The 18930-nt window shown below is 52.2% G+C and overlaps 1 protein-coding gene across 4 annotated transcripts; it reads left to right on the top strand.

The window, feature by feature from the left end:
• The first annotated feature begins 1476 nt into the window (after positions 1 to 1476).
• LOC112967903 lies at positions 1477 to 12111 on the top strand. Of its 4 annotated transcripts, none has more exons than XM_026069561.1 (2): positions 1477 to 1576; positions 7272 to 12111. In XM_026069561.1, the coding sequence occupies exon 2, from the start codon at positions 7339 to 7341 to the stop codon at positions 11794 to 11796; it is 4458 nt and encodes a 1485-aa protein (XP_025925346.1). In that variant the 5' UTR covers positions 1477 to 1576; positions 7272 to 7338; the 3' UTR covers positions 11797 to 12111. The 4 variants fall into 4 exon arrangements, with proteins under 4 accessions (XP_025925346.1, XP_025925345.1, XP_025925348.1 ...); XM_026069560.1 differs by lacking the exon at positions 1477 to 1576 and adding an exon at positions 1678 to 1759; XM_026069563.1 differs by lacking the exon at positions 1477 to 1576 and adding an exon at positions 4918 to 4985.
• The last annotated feature ends 6819 nt before the right edge of the window (positions 12112 to 18930 follow it).

An 18930-nucleotide genomic window follows, 5' to 3' on the forward strand; every position in this document is an offset into this window, starting at 1 on the left:
TATAAATCCCCAAGCACATCACCAAGGGCAGCGTAAATTCAGGGGCTTTGAAAACYCAGTAGCAATATTTCCATATTTATTTTGGCTGTGCTTTGCCCAAATTAAGCTTTTAATTTAAAGAAGAAAAACGCTTGCTCCTCGCTAGCCGTTGTGTTGAGCCTCAGCTCTTTCTGTACTGCTCTTCTATTTTTTCAGTGCAGCAAGAGAGAATTACTGTAGCACCCACAGAGGTGTGAAGGGACTCATTCATCTGTGTGGGGAGTGTTAGGTTTCAGGCATATTTCTGAGGATTGAAATACAGTCATTTAAACTGGTACATCCAGAAGATCATGCTGCAGTGGCTTAGRATATTGCTGCCTGTGGCTGTTTTGCCCACCTTCTGCCAGGGCTCGCTGGTCAGAGCGGTGCCAGCAGAAGGCACCGTATCCCCTCGCCTCCACCTTTCCGAGCCGGAGGTCTTAGATTCAGCTATCGGCAAAGGCGGGTTTGAACAAGATACTGGTTGCGAACTGGAGCAGGGAAGGTGCAAAGTGCACTGCCTTTTGCTGCCCTTGCTTTGGGACACTAATTTTTGGCAGGCRCATGACAGTAATGTTGGTGTGGACAGTGCCACCTCCCACTGCCTTATCCTCGTTCCTTCCCCCGTTGGCTTCAGTGTTTGCACAGCCGCTTCAGCAAGCTGAACCGGAGCCAGCTGAGCTCTCGCTTTTCCCCTGTGGTTGGGCAAGACGCTGGTGGGGCTCCGCGTGCAGCGGCCCCGCGGGCACTGGGGGAGGCGAGTCCGCCTTCGCTGGCAGCCTGCAGTTGCATCGCTTCCAAGCGCGCGCGGAGCTGTACGTGCGAGACTCGCAAAGCCCCTGGGGTCTGCTCACCCCATTGCAAGCAGGTGAGGGGGCTGCCTTCAAAAGACCGCTCCTCTTCAGCCGTCCCCCAAAATGAAATTTCCATTTGCCCTGCAAAATAAACCAAGGGTCTGAAACCAGAAGGGATGGCGCTCCCAGATGAGGGCAGCAAGATGCCACCTCAGACATATGGCTCGTAAGAGCGGGCATTTTCAGTTCTTTGAGTTCAGCTGATGAAAAGCATCCCTCCCAAGTTAGGCTTTTTTCTTAGGTCTCCAGTTTTAGCCAGGTTTTGGAGGCTCCCTTTGGCTGGTTGGTGGGGTCCTCCCATCTGCTCTGGGTTTGTGCGGTGTGAGCAGTGCGCGCCAGCACTGAGTCAGCTGCGTAACAGCAGGAGAGGGAGGGGAGAGGTCATCCCAGTAAAAATAGTAAATTGGATTTTATAAGTTTATAGCTATGTTTTGTTTCTTTTACAGAACTATAATCCTGGTGCTTAGAGTGGTCTGAAAGGAACAGAAACACTTAGCCTTGAACTTTTGTTCTGCTGCTGCTTCTTGTGCCTCTGAGGTACAAAACATACCTGTAAACTTATAATCAATCAAACTGATGTTCAAGGGCTAAAAAAAGAAACCCAAAAGGGCACAGGCTTCATGTTCAATAGTGAGACTCTTGGGGTGGGCAAACCAGAAGATTGCAGTTGGCAATTGGCAGGTTTTCGGAGACCAGCGTTCCAGGTATGAAAGAGTTGATTTCTTTCTCCCTCTCTCTTTCTTCCTTTTCTCCCCCTTGCTCCCCCCAAAATATACTGAATCCCACAAGGTGCCTGGGCGGCCCATAAGGATACACGTGTCATTCACAGACCCACCGCAGCGTCACGTTTGATGCGCGCGTGCCGCACCTGGAGGAGGAGAGGCGAGGTAACCCCGCAAAGGGTGGTCTCGGCGGGTCGAGGCCGCTTCAGGAGCGGCTCTGCAGGGCGAGCAAAGCTCCGTGGGCTGCACAGCACAAAATTCGGAAAACTTGGCCTTCCCCCCGCCCCGGCCCCCCAGCATTGCAAATCCCGTACCTGAGCAGTCTCTAGGTGTTACTGGGGCAAATCAGTGCCTTCCCTGAGCCTCATCACCGACAACTGCCCGGCCTTTGCTGGAAGCCCTGGGTTTCCCCCCAGCTTTTGCTGGGGGGAGGGTTGACTTCCAACTCCGCTAAACAGTAGAGGCACAATGCAAACAAATGTATTGCAGCACGCAGCTATGCAAATAGCTTTAGAGCACAGCACGTTTTCCTGAGCGTTAATTGCTACACCGGGACGGTTGCGTAGCAACAGCTACGTTTGTGTCTCTGACAGCTACTGCCCCTTGATTCCTCTGACACCTTCTGTGACAAACAGGAAAGGAGGAGAGAAGGGGGTTGGCCTGGGAAAGCTAGAAGGGCCAGGAGGCAGCGAGGGGATCAGGTGACAAGATTGACTTGGGACACCAGGGTGTCTTCTGATGGCAGTAGGAGATACATGCGACGGAGCTGCAGTCGGGGTGTTGCAGCCCAGGAAGGTATAGCTGTGTATAGGCAGCCTTGTGTAGACAGCCCGAAAGGGCAGACCTGCCATCTCCCAGGCGTGGCGGAAAAGCACGCTGACAGGTGGGATGTCTCTCCCGTCAGAGTAAATCCCTCTGTGCCCCATCCAAGCTTGTGCCTGCTGCTGCAGCTTGCTCGTAAGCATGGAGTCCCCGGCAAGCGGCCTCCCCTTGCTCCCTGGCCCTAGCGCTGCGCTTCTCCCAGCCCACCCAGGCTTGCGGCTTCTCCAGCCCACGAGACGATGCATTCCTCATACACATCCAAAAACTAAGACTTCCCAAAACTGTGGGAAGGGGTGAGCATGGACACTGGAAGAAAAGGGTGTAGACTCTATGGACTGAAGAGGACTGATGTCCTGGGCCTCTTGGCTTGTCCGCTGAGCCCAGCAACTTCTGCTTGGCCACCCTGTGCCTCCAGAAAGGCAAGCTCTAAAGAGACAGGGGTGGTTGGTTCCCAAGAGCAGTTTTTCTTCCTGTTAAAACCATGTTCCTAATTTCTGTTTCTCTGAGTTTGCCATCAGTCTCCAGTGCTCATTGTGTCTCTGTCAGCCAGACTGAAGAACCTGTTAGTGCCTGGTGTGTTTGTTCCTCCTGTGCCGGCACTTAAGTTCTGTAATCAGCTCACCTCTTTGTTGCCTCTCTGATAAGCTACATAAATAAATGATTTCTCTGCAACAGATTGCACAGTCTGTAGGCAGCCCAGCCTAAAGAGCCATGGGGCACTTGAAATAAGCTCTCTAGTTACACTGAGCACACATCAAGCTCTGCTCCAAAGCCCTTTCTCTAGTTGTGACCCTCTTAGCTGAGGCCCATACTGGACTTCTCTATTCTGGACTATTAAACAGTGCCAGTCTGCATACGCTATTTGCATTTGGCTATCCTGTCTTGGAGGCTTGCAGCATTAAATAGTAAGGAAGTGGGCAATCCTGTGTCCATTAGCCTCAGGGCCAGGGGATGGTCATGAGTATATTTTATTTAGTAATAACAGAACAGAAACAAATGGCAGGAAATGCTAGGGAAATGCCAAGATGCACAGATTAGTGGGTCGTAGGGAGCACAAAGCTGCATCCCAGAGAGAGCCGCGAGCTGCAAGGAACAGGCTGCATCTCAGCTGTGCTGCGTAGGAGGCAGGCAGCTCCGCAGAAGGACAGGGGGAAAGGAGAGGCCGCGGTGCCATCGAGCTGGGGTGGGAGCTTGGCCATGGATGACTGGGAGAGCTTTATCTGAGGCCCAGAGAAACGAGAAGCGGCCGGAGGCACCCGAACCGTGGTAGCCTGAGAAAGGAGTAGAGGAGCTCAAGATGGGAAATTGCTTTCAGTCTTTGGGACTAAATGATCTGCAAGTGGAGAACCCTGTACATAATGTGACTGCAGAAGCAGCTGAATTGTGTTGTTGAGCAGGAGATGGGTCTCCTGAGGACACAGGGGTTTGAATCTTAGTGGATTTATTTCCTTTATCAAGGAGGAAAAATATTTTTCTCTCTGGTTTTTAACTTTACAGTTTAACAAGCTGTGTGTATCTCAGATTACCTCCTTGGAGTGTGGTGGGGCAGATAGATGAAAATTAGAACCATGGTCTCAGTTCAAAGGAAAGAAACGAGGTGAAAGCCAGAAACGAGGTGCCCGCTGAAGCGTTCAGGAGCAGGAGAGCCCGTGTCCCCTCTGCGCTACGAGCAGGACGTGGGCCTTTCCCAACCCTGCACCCACCGATGTGTCCTCACCTGTACAAAGCAGGTGTGGCAGGTGACCGGCTGCATTTTACATCGCTGTGAATTACTGCAAGGCAAGGAAGAATCATGCCCAGTCGCCTGGCTCCCTTCTCCCGAATTAGGGACTCGATATACAGACCTTAGAAATCCGCAGTCCCCTCCCTAGCAAGGCATCGCTCCGACCGTAGCATGCCTTTTCTTCCTCCTCCCTGCAGACCCAGACAACCGCTTTGCCTGCACCTTGGGCTCTTCCTCCACAGGCATTTGCATTTAACACCGAAAGCAACCCTGACAAGGAAGAAGGTTGCTGCTCTGCCACCGTAACCACTTCCCCGTCCTCCGCCATTCAGGATCCCTGCGAGGCGGCTGGGGAAGCGGGGGAGCGTGGCGGCGGGGTGGGCCGGGGCAGGGCCACACCTCTGCCGCCGCTGTTATAAATTCAGGCTCGCTCGGGGAAAATGGCTGCCACTCTTAGGAGCTGGGCTTCCCACCAGGTAAGAGGAAACCACCCGCCTTCTTTGCAAAAGTGGCAGCGGAGGAGAAGTTGTGCCGAGCTCTGCCTCTTTGCAAAGTGCCCTGCTCCCAGCTCCCGCTCCTTCCTCTTGGAGGGGGATGAAAGTTTTTTTCTATCTCCATTGTTATTCAGCAGGGCAAGGGGAGGAGCTGGGCTGTGTGAAAGATCCTCTCTGACATAACCCTTCCTATGCAGAGCTCTGGAGGGGGGCCAGCTCCTCGTACCTGAGCATTTTTATTTAAATTAATCCCAGGCATTGCAAATTGAAAGTCCTAGCGGCACCAGGTAGAACCAGTTAAGACGGTTGCTGAAGGGCGTTCTCGCCTGGTTGAAGTAAAGCAGTTTTGGAGGTACGTTGTTTATTGCTAACCCGGGGAGTATGTTCTGGAGGTGTTAAAGTCCGTTCAGCGAGTGTAGCTCGCCCAGCCCTTCCAGGCGGTTTCGGTAAAACCCTGCCTGAGAGGCTTTTAAAGAAACTGCGCGACCGTGATTGAGACGTGAAGCCTTGTTATACTTAAAATTTGGGCAAACTAGAAAGCAAAGGGCTGCCTGGCAGATGCTTAGGGCAGGTTGTTGGCTGCAGCCTAACATTTCTGGGCGAAGAGGAGAGTGGGTGCAAAGGCCAAGTGGCCAGGCCCAGAGCCCGAACCGGCCTGTGGGAATCTTTTCTTGCCCTTTGCCAAGTTTTGGATCAGACCCCGAGGGTCCTGGGGGGTGCAGGTTGCTGGCAGTGCCTCCCCAGTGTCTATCAGTTGCCAAAACCGAAGCAAATAAGCAGTAAGGAAGAGTAGGTGAGGACTTCCCAGAGACCTGCTCTGGCGCATGGGATGCCACCTAGCCTGACTGTCTCCGTTCACTGACTTTTTCTCCTCCTCCCTCTCTGTCAGTCAGTCTCGGCTTGCGAATCGCCTGACTCGGGGGTGCTTCCTCCCCGCCTGCCCGGCCAGCCCTTCGTGCGTTGTGGGGGCACTGAAAGCAAGCGTTGGCAGCATATTAAGGGAAAATCCAGTGAAGCCATTATAGATAAAGCTGCTTTTCTCCAGCCTTGCCTTGAATGCTGCGATTAGCGTTGCTCCCCTCAACCCAGCCGATCAAGTGAGGTCAGCATCTGACGCTAGCAATGGTTCATGTATCCGAGAAAGTCGATCCCTCTCCCGCAGAGGGTCTCACCCCAATTTCTATGGCACAGTGCTGGAGCCCCGCTGGGGAGCCCAGGGGAGGCAGTTCAGCAGCAGGGACAGCAGCAGCTCAGGGCAGCTGAGACCATTGCCAACCTCCTGCTGGTTTTTTTGGCCCCCTGAGCAGGGCAAGACATGCAGCCTGCCAGTCATCTGCTGGCCTGCTGCGGGAGCAACATGGACTCACCGAAAGTTTCCGTAAAATGCYGTACGGTAGCCAGCAGCAGTGATTCACTGGCAGGGGTCAATAAGCCTCATCAGCTTCCTGAGCTCTGCTCTTCCTTGTGAGCCTGAGCTGTGAGTCATGCCGGGAAGGGGGGGGAAGAGCAGGAGGGAATAACTTTCACTTCTCGGGTAATGTCAAAGGCGAGGGGGAGGCTCAAAGTGCAACATTTATTCCAAAGCAACACAAAGTTGCTGATAGAGGTCCCAGGTCAGGCAGCCTGGGTGCTAAACACATGCAGCCCAGGAGGAGAACTGGTCTCTGTTGTTGGTAACAGATACAGTTTTTATAACAGTACTTGGCATTGCACTAATAACGGCTTCATGCAAACACTGGGTTTAAGCCAGTCCTTAACKTCTCCACCAGGAAGTCATAATTAATTGCCTCTGCTGAGCAGGTAAATGATAGTTGTCTCTGCTTAAGAGGTGACAGCTGGTGACAGTGATGCAGTAGACAGTGGTGCTGTAGAAGCCTGCTTTTCTGGGCGACCGCTGCAAGTTGACAGTCGGTCTGTCTCACAGCAAACTTACTAAATGGCAGTAAATCAAAGGTCAGTGCAGATGGCAAGGCACTGCACCAGGGAAGGGTGCATTGGTGTGTGCATGTCCTGCAGACTGGGAACCCTCCAAAATTTCTCCACTGATTACAGTGAAGGCTCCCCAAGCTACAATCTGCTCATTTGCCTTTGACCAATTCTCTTTTGTTACCTAGAATAAGCAGAATTTGAAGACTTACAGTAGTTTAAGATTTCTGATGTCTGGCAGCCTAGCTGGGATCTCTGCTCCCAGAGATCCTGGATGTGCAGATGAAGTTTGCAGATGTGTGCAGTCATTCTGGTGCATCCCAGAAGTGCTGGGCCTTCTACAGCGGGCACTGTGCATACAGTAGATCTTATTTTCTCTAGGAAACGTAGGTTTGCCTTGCAGTTGTCACATGGTGCCTGCTCACCTAATTCTGTCTAGGAAATCCTAGGTAGAAATGTAATTATGGGTGCTCTAGCACTGGGAGGCAAACAAAAGTGCAGTTCATATCCTGCCTGCAATATGCCTACATAAGCATGCACACTAGGGACTGAAGGGACACCTGCCAACCTCATGACAACAGGACACTTGATCTCACCTGGAGATCAGGCAAGTGATATGTCTAAGTGGGAGGAGAAGGGTTATTTCAGTTTTGCAGCATGAACTTTTGTTCCCTGGGACATGTACTGATTGCTTCTCTCTTTGTCTCTCTAGTGAGGATGCAGCAGAGACAATAGCAATAGACTCTAACAATCAGCCGAAGTCTCCACTGGAAAAGTTTATGGTCAGACTGTGTACACATCACCAGAAGCAATTCATTCGTGTGCTAAACGACATATACACTGAAGTACAACCAGACTCTGAAGGCCAGCAGTTACCTGAATCTGAAAGCATGGAGGCCTCTACTTGTGGCTCTGGTTGCAGCCAGCAAAGCACTGAAAATCAGGATAAGGGTGCTACTTGTACTGAATCAAAGCCCCCTTCTTCCTCAGACCCAGGACAGGCGGGGTCTGATGGCATCCTGCATGTTACAGGACAAACCCTGAAGCAGCCTACAGAGCTGAAGTCTATGGACAGAGCAGAGAGCTCCAGTCCTGCTTTGAAAAGAGACTTCTCTGAAATCCCTGTTACTAGACTTAGTTCTGCTAGTCCAAAGGATAGCTCCACCCAAGGATACCTCAGCACGTTGAACTCTTCCTCTTTGAATTTCCATCATGCCGCAAAGAACCTGGAAGGACAAGCCGCTGGACGCGAGCAAGAAACTGGTGTCAAAAAGTGTGAGGACAATAAAGAGCAGGTAGCAGGTAAGACTCTCGTGGAAGGGTATATCTCTGTCAAAGTGGCAAATGTGAATGGCAGTGAGGACGGCTTAGACAGCTGTCTGGGGTCCCAAAAGAACTCTTTCAAAGCTTTACCCGAAGAGTCCTGGGATTCTGGCTTTACRGTAAACTCTCCTCGCAGAGCTGACAAAGAGAACGCTTTGCAGTGCAGCTCGAAAGCATCTTTGCACCAGGACTTCGACGCAAGAGAACCAGATGCGAGACCAAAGCAAGAAAACCACCTGCTGCACGCCGCGGCCAAGGGCAAGGCGGGCTGCCACCTGCACCCGGGCGACAAGGGCCCGCTAGAGAATTCCAAAGAGGGCTGGCTGCCCGCCGGCGCCCCGCCAGCCGCCCCCCGGGCCGCCGGCGGGCACCCCCGYGCCAAGGCGGCCTCCACCCGCACCACCCGCAAGAGCAAAAAGGCCTCGGGGCTGAGGATAAACGACTACGACAACCAGTGCGACGTCGTCTACATCAGCCAGCCCATCACTGAGTGCCACTTCGAGAGCCAGCGGTCGGTGGCATCTCGCAAGACGGCGAGGAAGAGCACGCGAGGGTATTATTTCAACGGGGAGTGCTGCGAGCTCCCAACTGTCCGCACTCTGGTTAAAAGCTCCCGGGCAGAGGAAAGAGGGAACAGCCCGGCACTGAGAACAGAAGCACTAGTAAGCACTAAGCCGACTCTGGTGCTCTCGGGGGGTGGGTCTTTGGGGGCAGGAAGGGAAGGTGAGAAAAGGGTTTCTCTTAGGCTCCTGGCTAAAGGGGCACCATCTGGCAGAGAAACTAGAGAGAGAGCTGATTTGGGCTCTGCTGAACGCGAGCCCCGGGATACCTGGGCGCTGAGGTCAAGGGAAGCTGCTATTGCTGTGCCTCTGTTCTCTCTCTCTGCTCCACCTAGTCCTCAGAAAGAGGACGACTCGGCCAGCTCGCAGCCCCCAAGCTCCCCTCCCACCGAAAGAGGGGAGACAAGGGCTGGAGGCACCGTTTCCTGGCAGACCGGCAGCAGGCTGGATTCCCCTGGGGACAGCGGGCCCAAAGACAGCAGCGGCACGCAGGCTGCAGATTTTACAGCCCCTCCTGTCTTGGAAGCACCCAGCAGGGAGGAAGGTTCCCCACATTCAGAAATACAAACTATTCCAGACCTTCCTGCCAGCCCGGAGCCAAGGTCTCCCTTGCAGCCCTCTACTGCTGAGGACACCGCACCTCTGGCCAGTGCTGCTGTGAGGGATCCTGCTGAGCTTCCAGGCACTGGAGACGTGGAGCCCTCTGGAGTGCATCCTGCAGAGCCCTCTCCGTGCTCTCTGGACCTGCAAACTCCCAGTGAGCCTCCTGCTGCTGTGGATGGGGAGAGTCCCCCAGAGCCCCCTGCCACCTTGCAGTGTGTGGATGTGAACAAAAGCATCGATGCTAAACCAGAAGCTGAACTACCAGGCATGCTGGGTGACAGCTCACTTGAGCAAGAGGAGGCTGTGCCAGCTRACACAGGCCTCTCTGAAATCTTGGAAGGGGAGGCAGCGCAGAATAATAGTCTGCCGGGTGAGAAAGAGCCTGTTGAAGGYGAAACGCTGCCTGAGCCTGAAGGCTCAGAAACAGCAGGGAAAGACTCCATCTCTTCCAAAGAGAGTCTAGACAAGAAGCGAAAGAAAGGGAGGAGAGTGCTTGTGGCATCAGACCGGCGTCTCCGAAGCCAGCAGTCGCAGACACCCGTGGAGGGCAGTGCTGAGGAAGCTGGTTCTTCCAGCTCTGTGCAGCTTCCCTGCCTTCAGATCAAACTCTCCAAGAGTCCTGGCGCTAAGCGGTTTAAGAGAGAAGTGCAGCTGGATGAGGTAGCATCCACGCACTTGCCAAATGACTGCTTGCATAAAACGCTGCTCAAGAACAGTGAGGGGCCAAGCACCGGCCAGGCTCCAGAGAGCATCTCTGAGCAGCTGCCAGGTGAGGAGAAAGGTGTCACTACTAGACAAGCCTATAAAAGYATCCTAGCAAAAGAGACTGCAGCAGAGGGAGAAAATTCCTCAAAAGATGCCCCCCCTGCTAAAGGCAGCCAAAGTCAGGCAGGTGAGATGCTGGAAATCTGTGTCCAGGCTGAATCTGAGAAGAGAAGCATTCTCCTCCCTCAGGAAAACAGTGTGGCTGCAAATGATGCAGAGCAAGCAGATGTGAAACCAGACGATGGCAGTGCAAAGGAGGAGGAGGAGAGTGCTGACAGTGCCATGGACACAGGAAAGCTTGAGAATTTTGAGCCAGTGACCAATTCACCTCCATGTCCCAGCAGTAGAGGTGGAAGCAAGCATGTTCCAGCAAAGGCTGTGAAGCATAAAAAGGTAGCCCTGCAGTTTTATAACTTAAGACACACACCTACACCTGTAGACACTGCAAAAAAGAACACACCAGGGAAGGAGCCTATGCAAGCAATCCCCAAACTGAGGGACGAATGCAGTTCAGGGAATGACGACTCCCCAGCATTGGAGGATATAGACACAGCTGACAGCAAACCAAAGTTCATGGAGTGGTGTGCTGAAGAGGAGAACCAGGAGCTCATTGCTGAGTTCAATGCCCAGTATATGAAAGTTCAGAAGGGCTGGATTCAGCTGGAAAAGGAAGTGCAACCAACCCCCAAGGTAAAGAACAAAGCTGACAAACTGAAAGAGATTTGGAAAAGCAAGAAAAGGACACGGAAAAGTAGAGGGTCACTGGAAGTTCAGAAGCTTTCTCCTGTCCAGATGTTGTTTATGAAGGCCTTTAAGCTGTCTGACATCTGCCAATGGTTCCTGGAGACAACTGAAACCAGATCTCTAGTGATTGTGAAGAAACTCAACACCCGTCTCCCAGGGGAGATACCCCCCATCAAAGTCCCCCTGCAGAAGTATTCCTCTTCCAGTCTTTATCCCAGCTCACTGCAAGCTGAACGTTTGAAAAAACACCTCAAGAAATTTGCTGCAACTACCCCAGCTCGGAATAACCTGAAGAACCAAAAGTTGTGGGCCAAAATTCGAGAGAATGCTGAAAAAGCAGAGGCTGAAGAAACCACTGGTCCCAACCAGACGTCTCCTTCTGAAGCCAGCTCTGAAGAAGTGAGTGAAGACAAAAGCGTTCAGTCTACTCCAAGCTTGCCCACGCAGGCAAGCACGAGGATCCTGCGGAAATACTCCAATCTGCGGGGGAAACTCCGAGCCCAGCATCGCATGATGAAGACAGAGAAGAAGAGCGACGGCCCGGGTGATCACCCTTCCATGGAGAGCAAGCAAAGCCGGAAAAGCGTGTGCATCAACCCACTGATGTCTCCAAAGCTGGCCTTGCAGATCAAAGCGGATGCATTTCCTGCTAAATCTCCATCCGTAGAAGGGCCGGGAAAGGGGCGGAAAGGAAAGAGCAAGTCCCAGGAGGACCCCTCGCCCAAATCCGACCTCCAGCTCAGCAGAAAGAAGAGAACACTGAAGGAGAGCGGGAGCACGCAGGAGCGGTCAGGCTCCTCCAGCAAAGACAAGCTGCCTGCCAAGAAGGCCAGTAAAATAAAGCATTCGGAGGTCAGCACAAAAGCTCCTGCAACCAGAAAGCAAGCTGCCATGGAGAGAAGCAATAAGCTTGCTAAAAAGATGTCTTTGAAAGAGAAGAGAGCCCCAAAAAGGCAGCTTGAGAAAGTGCGGCTCCCCATGCGGAAGGGCAAGGAGAACACGAGCCGACGGGCCGTGCTGCCTCCCGGCCACGAGGAGCTGGCCAAGTCTCCGAAGCAGAAGCCCCTGGGGGAGTCCTCGACACGGTCACAGAAGATGGCCAACAAGAAGCCCAGCGGCGGGAAAACCCTGACGAGGTCCATGAAGAAGATGCAGGAGAGCAGCGGGGCGCAGGGCAAGAGGAAGCTGAGGGCGAAAGTTGACTGTTCGCACAGCAAGCGTTCGCGACTGGATACGAAATAGCAAAGAACCGGTAGCCATGTACAAAACTGTTGTATAGTAGTAACCCTTTACCATGCATTAACTAAAGCTGCTTTTATAAGCTGTAGCAAGCCTTTAAAAATCCGCAGTTAAAGGATAACGCCCGTGATTTTAGGCATCGGAAGATGTGTCTCGGACAGAGAAGAGATCAGCCTGTCTGTCTCTGCTGTTCAGAAGGAAGTTTCTGCAGTTTGAATGTTCCTTGGATTTTTAAACTTGGAACCAGGCAGTTTTAGTTAAGAGTACAGTGCCTTATTTATCACTTTAAAAATAAAAATAAGAAGCTCGTCTGTGTGATTTGGAGGCTTGCATTTTATACTTGAGGCACAAGCACTTGTACTGTAGCAGAAAGAAAACCACCTTTGTGCACATGAAGTAGCTTTCAGCAGCCTTTCAGTGCACGCAAACATTTCCCTTTCCTTCAGAGTCCTAATTCTGTCTGTCTTACTAGTGGCATTTAAAGCAAAACCAAAACCATTTTCCATCAGTGAGGGAGAGAAAGGTGAATCTGTCATTTGTCGGTTCATTAGTAGCAGCTGCTGGTGTCCCATACTGTTACCTGCATAAAAGTATTAACTAGCTACTCGTGTGTGTACTTCTGATCACTGTCTTGCTCTCCCGTTGCACAGGCCTTGAGGTGGGGTGGTCCCAGTCAAACTGAAAAGGCAAAGGAGATGCTGCGTGGACTTTGGGCGCTGGTCTGTCAYATCCACCGCTGCTGGGCATGCGTGCTGGGCTGTGTTCATCCTCACTTCTGCTGGCGCCAGGGGTGAATCGGTCCCGCTATGCCTTGGTTTTGGACAGAACGCCTTCTCCCATCCGCATTTAGCTGCGCCAGTGTTGATTTCTGTGGTCTCTGACAGCAAAGCGATTTCATCAGCTCTTTGCTGAAGGTTGAGTCTTTTGCTTTCTACATGCCTGGGTTCCTTCTGCTCTTCGTGCTCTCTGCAGATGGGGGGTCTTGGCCCTCATGGTGCGTCCTTGTGCACTTGTTGTGTAGCGCCCTCCTAGGCCAGGGTTCTCGGAGTTTGGAATGAGGTTGAGATAAGGGTCTGATTAAATTTTATTTTTTTAATATAGTTTCCCTTTCATCCTTCTACTGGCAAGGTGCGGTTGTTTTGTCCTTGCTTGCGTCTCAGTGCTGTGGAGTGTAAAGCAGGGGGCTCAGCCAGGCCTTCGCTTGGCTCTGCGCAGCGCCCTTGCAGGTCTCCCGCGCAGCACATCTAAAAGTTAGTGAGGAGTCTGTAGTGGAGGAACAGGGTAGCCCAAGCCTAGCATCTCGGGGGAAAACTTGTAAGAAAGAGAGAGCACTGCGTTCCCACGGCGCGTGGCCGTGCTGGGGCTTGCAGGGAGAGACGCTCAGCGGCTGGAAGTGACCTCTTCGGTTTCCGCTCAGTGCCAGCACGTGGCCGGCTGTTTCATTTCCACGGCTTCGCTTTCGAGTCGCTGCCCAAAGTCTTTTTGCCTGAATCCTGAAGTGAGCCTCCTTCCTTTCAGAAGGCACAGCACCTGAGGCAGCACRGCGCGGGCTCTGACCTTCAACAGCCGCTTTCTGCGGAGGCAGTCCTTGCTCTGAGCCCTGTGCCTGCTCCCCGCAAGCTTTCCGGGCAGGTCGCTGCRCTCCCGGAAGAGCTTTGTGGGGCTGGAGGCCGGAGAGGCCTTGGCTGCAACGGGAATCACTTTGCACGGTTAGCGTCGAACCTGGCTCCCACAGCCCGTGGACTGGCGGTGGGAAGCGGATCTTGTCTTTAAATCTTCCATCGTAGCCACTTAGTACAGAGGGTGGAACAAAGCGTTTGAGATTTGCACATCCCTYGCAGAGCTCCTCCGGCTCTCTTGCAGAGATCAGGTATTCCCTTCCCCCAGTGCTGATGTGCACGAGTCTGCGACACGTTTCTCTCTTACTATGAAATGGCTGATTTAAAAAGAAAAAATCCCTTACCTTTCCTTTGAATCATGCTAGAATAAGTTAACTCTCTGAAYGGCTATGAAGTGATTAAATCTAGCTTGTCAGGCCCTGTACAGATTAATATGAAGTTATCTATTACTTTAATTTTTACTGCATGTATTAAATATGTCAAACATTCCATCAGGAAAGATTTAAAGGCATTTTGGGAGAGATGTGAGGAAGGAGGGCGCTGATTGCAGTTAAATGACTGATCCATACCTTTCTTACAGGTTTTCTTTTCCTCTTGCTTCTCTACCTGAATTTGCAGTCCTCCTGCTTCCTCCCCGTAGGGCAGCCCCTATGCAGAAACGTGGGCCCAGGATGCCTGGGCCCTTGCTCTCCCCCTGGGCTGCCAGCGCTGCATGCGTGCGTGCGTGAGGACGCCTGCTAGCGCCTGCCTCTTGTGCTGCTACCATGCAGCAAACCCCTTTCCTCATCGCTCACCTTCGCTCTTGAAGCATGTGTGCCAGGCTGCAGAGAGGAGCAGATGCAGAATGGTTCAGGCGGCCAGGAGCTTTCCTTGAGACCTTCTCTCTCTTTCTCACTCTCTTAAATTTTTCACAGACTTCTGCTGGTAAATATGGGCTGGTCTGCTTTCCATCTCGCGTGCTTCTGGGGCAACARCCTCATTGGGATAAAACCGCTACAAAGCAGGTTGGAAGAGGCTTTCTGGACGTGGTGCTGCAGGCGGAGGGCTCGCTRCCTCTCTGGCCCGTGGGCTCCCCAGCCCTGGGCTCTAAGAAGGTGCAGAGCGTTTGGTGCTAGCAGGGCAGAGGCCTGAGATAGCGGGCTTCACACYRGTGYRGGACTGGTGCTGGAGTGTCCCAGCRTCTCTCCCAGTTTTGCACTACTCACAAGTTTGGTACCCGCTGCTTGGTCTAGAAGTTGATGGGACCGACTCGCCAAGCTGCCCAGTAGTGTCGCACCCRGGCCTCAACTCTGGAGAGGAATGGCTGGGAGAAGTCAAGAGATGTTGAAAGGAAAACCATATTCTTCCCACCCCTCTGAACTTGCCTTCTTGGTCTGTAGTTTTCTGTCGTCTCGCTGTGGTTTGGCTTAGTTTGGTGGAGCTTCCCTGAGCAGAAGGCAGGTCCYTGTGGGCTTAAGCCCTATCGGCGGGTGCTGCAGGACTTGCAGGGCTCCAGCAGGGAGCAAGGTGGCCCGGGCTGGCTCCGGCTGAGCCGGGCAGGGCGCAGGTCTGAGGCTCAAAGCACATGCAGCTTATCCCAGGCCCTGCTCACCTCRAACCAGCAGCTCTGTCCATCCCCGGGGGATGTCAGAGGTGTTTGGCAAGCCTTGGCTCTGCCACGTTAGATCCAGTGTGTCCTGCTCAAAGCGTAATGCTCATAAAATCTGTGCAAAGATGCTACTGACTTTTAATGGGAGCTGGACTCTGCCTGGTAGGTGTAAATCTGAATTTCTGTACCTTCTAGTAAGGACGTGTAGAGGTGTGTGTTTTGTGTGAGGATGGGGAGGAAATGGGGGTTCTGGCTTGGGCTGGGCTGAGCCTTGTGTGTTGTTATTTTTTTCCTCAGAAAGCAAGGGATGAGAAAACAAGTAATTCTGAGTTTTGTTTTGTTTTGTTTTTCAGAGAAGTGGCCCCTTTGCCTTCACAGCGGCAGCCCTGGTGCTGGCTCCRCTTGGAGGCCATCCGTCCTCGGGGCTGGTTCCTGGCTTGGCAGCTTCTGCCAGGGTCTTGCTAGCTGTGCAAGTAAATCCYGCTCAGAAGAAGAGCTGCTCTGGTCTCTGTCTCTGCCTTTCTTCACAACAACTCACCCTTATTTAAAAATTACAGCCTTTCTCTGACTTGAGGAAAAATGGAGTGATTGTTCTCTAAAACRTGCTGCTTGTAAGGAGCTGGCAGGACCATTTACTCCCACAGCTACTGCACGTGGTGGAGGCTTTAACTCATGCAGGGAGACCCTTGTCTGCGAGGGTGCAGCAGTGCAAGTAGCTTTTACAAACAGGGCACCTGTTTGCCAAGAGATGGGTAGTGTGAAGCCATCACCTATGGCTGAGAAGTKGCAGCAAGCACTTTGGCATGACCTGTCCAGCCCAAGTGGCACTGGGAACACTGGTGCTTCGTTACGAGTTCTCTGAATTACAGCCTTGTGCAATCATTTGAGTTACCCCCCRGGATAGGTGCCCCAGAGGTGAAGTAGGCTGGAGATCATCATCCTCTCTAGAAAAATGGTAGGGCTATCTGCTCTGAGGACACTCTCAGCTTCTTGCCAGCCTCCTTTCCTTGCTGTCACAGATGCCCAGGAACTCACTGCTCTCAGGAAGGGCCATCTCTGCCCCTTCTTCATCTCCTTTGTGCATCCTCAAATTCGATCTGATTGTAGCTTCCAGATCTTGCAGGTTACAAGACGTTTTTCTAATGTGCTTCACAAACTGGCTTTTGTGAGTGCTTTGTTTTGGGGAGGGAAGGAGAAAYGTTTTGATTTGCAAGCAAATTACAGGGTGTCAAGTGACTGCCCAGCAGGGTGGCATTGGCTGGGCAGTTAGGTTTTCTYGATGAATGCTCAGGTGTTTGAATTTTTTCTCCTTTTCTTTCTTCCAATCCATCTTCATGTTGCATTACTCTCTTCCTGGYTTACTTTGGCATTTCTTCTCTCCATGCAGCCACGTTTCAGCTAGAATGGTGCACAGGAGATACAAACATACATAGAGATAATACCATATATATAACCTGTTGCTCCTGGTTAATGACTTAGGATATGCACTACTTATTTCTGTTTGTTCYGCCACCTGGCTACACACTGTTGAGACATGGCCTGTGCTTTTTCAGCAGCCTGTGCCAAATAAATGTGGTTTCTATGCAATGAAATGGATGCACAGGGAGCTGTAGATGATCTTAATGAATGGCAGGAAATAAGCTACGTTTCATTGCCTCTGTTCCACAGGGGCATCGACTGCATTTCYGTCTGCTAAGGGTGCAGACCGGCCCACTGGCACTACCACAGTGCCGTCCTCTGCTCCACAGCCTCCTTCTCTGTGCACCCTGCAGCTCCCCACTCTGTCTCCTTTCTCCATCCCTGATTTCAGCAYGAGCCAAAGGCTGTTACTGCTGCTGCCCTGGAGTTGTGGGCATCTACAAATGCTAGAAGACATTCTGCTGTCTTCTTGACTCACTCCRAATTGCCATTTCTGTGTTTTTCAGGGTTTTTCTTCTTAAATGCGTATGCTTGTCCCATATAATAAARTCTGCATCTCTTTAAGGATCTTTCCTGTATCTGTTACTTTGACTTTTCCTACTGGGCACTTTCTCATCATATTCTTGAAACCAGTCTCCATCCCAGCTCCTCATTCCATATATCTGGAGTAGCATCTTCCCAGGTCTGCATCTCTGCAGATCTCCTTGCTGTGCCTCTTCTGTTAGGCCACCACTCTCCTTTGCTTGGTTAACTCTTCCTCYCTCGTCTTGTCATTGGCAGCTCTGGGTCTTCACAGTTCACATGGTCAGGAACTTGCAGCCTTACCTAACCTCCAGGAGGGGCTTGCTTGGCTAGGATTGCTGTGCTCAGAGTCAAAATTTCTGTCTTATGTGTGCCCATCCTGTTCAAGGGCTGTATCAAGARCAGTTTGAGCGCAGGATGGCTCCTCCTATCTGTAGCTGTTAGATTGTCATCTAGCAATGATATTCCTTGAATCTGTTTCTCTGCTGACTGCATGCATGCAGTATATCCGAGACGTGCACATTTAATATTCATCACTACTAAGGTCATTTTTACCAGCTAGTCACTATGTGCAGTGGTGTTTCTGTGTCCTGCTGCAAACTCTTCAGCAGTGCATCTTTGCAGCAAAGTCTCTCCAAAGAGCTGTCTAGCAGGCACCGATGCTTTCAGACGGGCTTTCCACCGCGTTGCTGATCATGCTCTGGGGGCCAGGAAAGCAAGATGAAATCATGCCCTCTGCTCTCYGCATCACTGTCCCCCCGTGCCAGGGGAGAGCAGCTCAGCAGAACGGAGGACTGAGTGGGCCAGCAGTCTGCCCGAGCCTCTCTCTGCCTGTGTGTAGATGAGCAAAGCTGCAGCCCTGCCTGCCTTCCCGCTGTTCTTTCGGCACCTCTGGACTCTCAGTACCTGCTCTGGGCTGCCACCACCCCACGGGTCGTCCTAGGAGGTGCAGCGAGGTCTCAGCACAGCGCTCTGCTTGTCTCAAAGTGTTTTGGTTGTGGTCCTTCAGTCTCGGGCCCGTCAGCTCTCGACACCTGCCTGCTGCTCCTCAGGCGTGCGTGCCAAACTGCCCACCTCCTGCTCCTGCTGGCCTCTGTGGGAAAAGGGTTGAGCCCCAGCAAACACGTCTTTCTCAGCACCTCCTCCCCGGAGAAGCCCCGGGACTGCTTGGGAGGGTCTGTGTCCTCAGGTTGTGTGTCTGGACAGGCTACGGACGAGGCAGGGTTAGGTTGGTTCCCCTGCCAGGGACGTCACTGTAGCTTTTTTTTGTAGCTGTAGATTTTTGAGAAAATCATGAGGATATGATTTCCCTGCGTCGCGCGCGTTTCCCTTGTGTTGTAGCGTCCGTTCGGCCCATCCTTTAGCTTGGTGGTTGTGAAATGAATCCATCTGTTCTAAGATGTTCTCAGGAGTTCTTGTTTGTATTAAGATCCCCCCTAGGCTTAGCGGAAATCGTGGTCCCCCTCCTTTCGCCTCCCTCCCCTCCCTCCGTGGCCGAGCCCTCTGTTTCGAGCACTTCCACCCCCTCCCCGCAAGGGTGGCGGGGGGCAGCTGGCGGTTTTGATTCAGGGCACGTTGGCAGCTTGGGGGCAGCCTGGAAATCTGAGCGACACCCAGATGGCTTCTGCCGCGTTGGTTCGCCCTCGGTCCGGAGACCGGGTGGTGCCTCGGACTGCATTGCTAGCCAATGTTTTCTAAGTCTGTTTGTAAGAGTATCTAATTTTAAAATGAAATGTGAATATATATTATGTGTAGGTGCCATGTAAGATAGTGTTGTGCTAGGCAGCAGGATGCTAACCTACTTTTTAAGCTTTTGGGGGCAGGAAAAGGCATTTTTCTCTCACTTCATGCTCACAGATCTAATATTGTAAATAGTTTTTTTATATTTATTTCATGGGCTTTCCACAGGTTCTTGTTGTGACTGGTGTCGGTTGGTGGGCTGCGTCTCCCAGGCGGTCGTCCTGGGAGTTCGGCTTGACGCAACCAAAG

Source organism: Apteryx rowi, unplaced genomic scaffold (assembly GCF_003343035.1).
Source record: "Apteryx rowi isolate R43461 unplaced genomic scaffold, aptRow1 scaffold_3, whole genome shotgun sequence".
In the NCBI taxonomy this organism is placed as follows: Eukaryota; Metazoa; Chordata; class Aves; order Apterygiformes; family Apterygidae; genus Apteryx; species Apteryx rowi.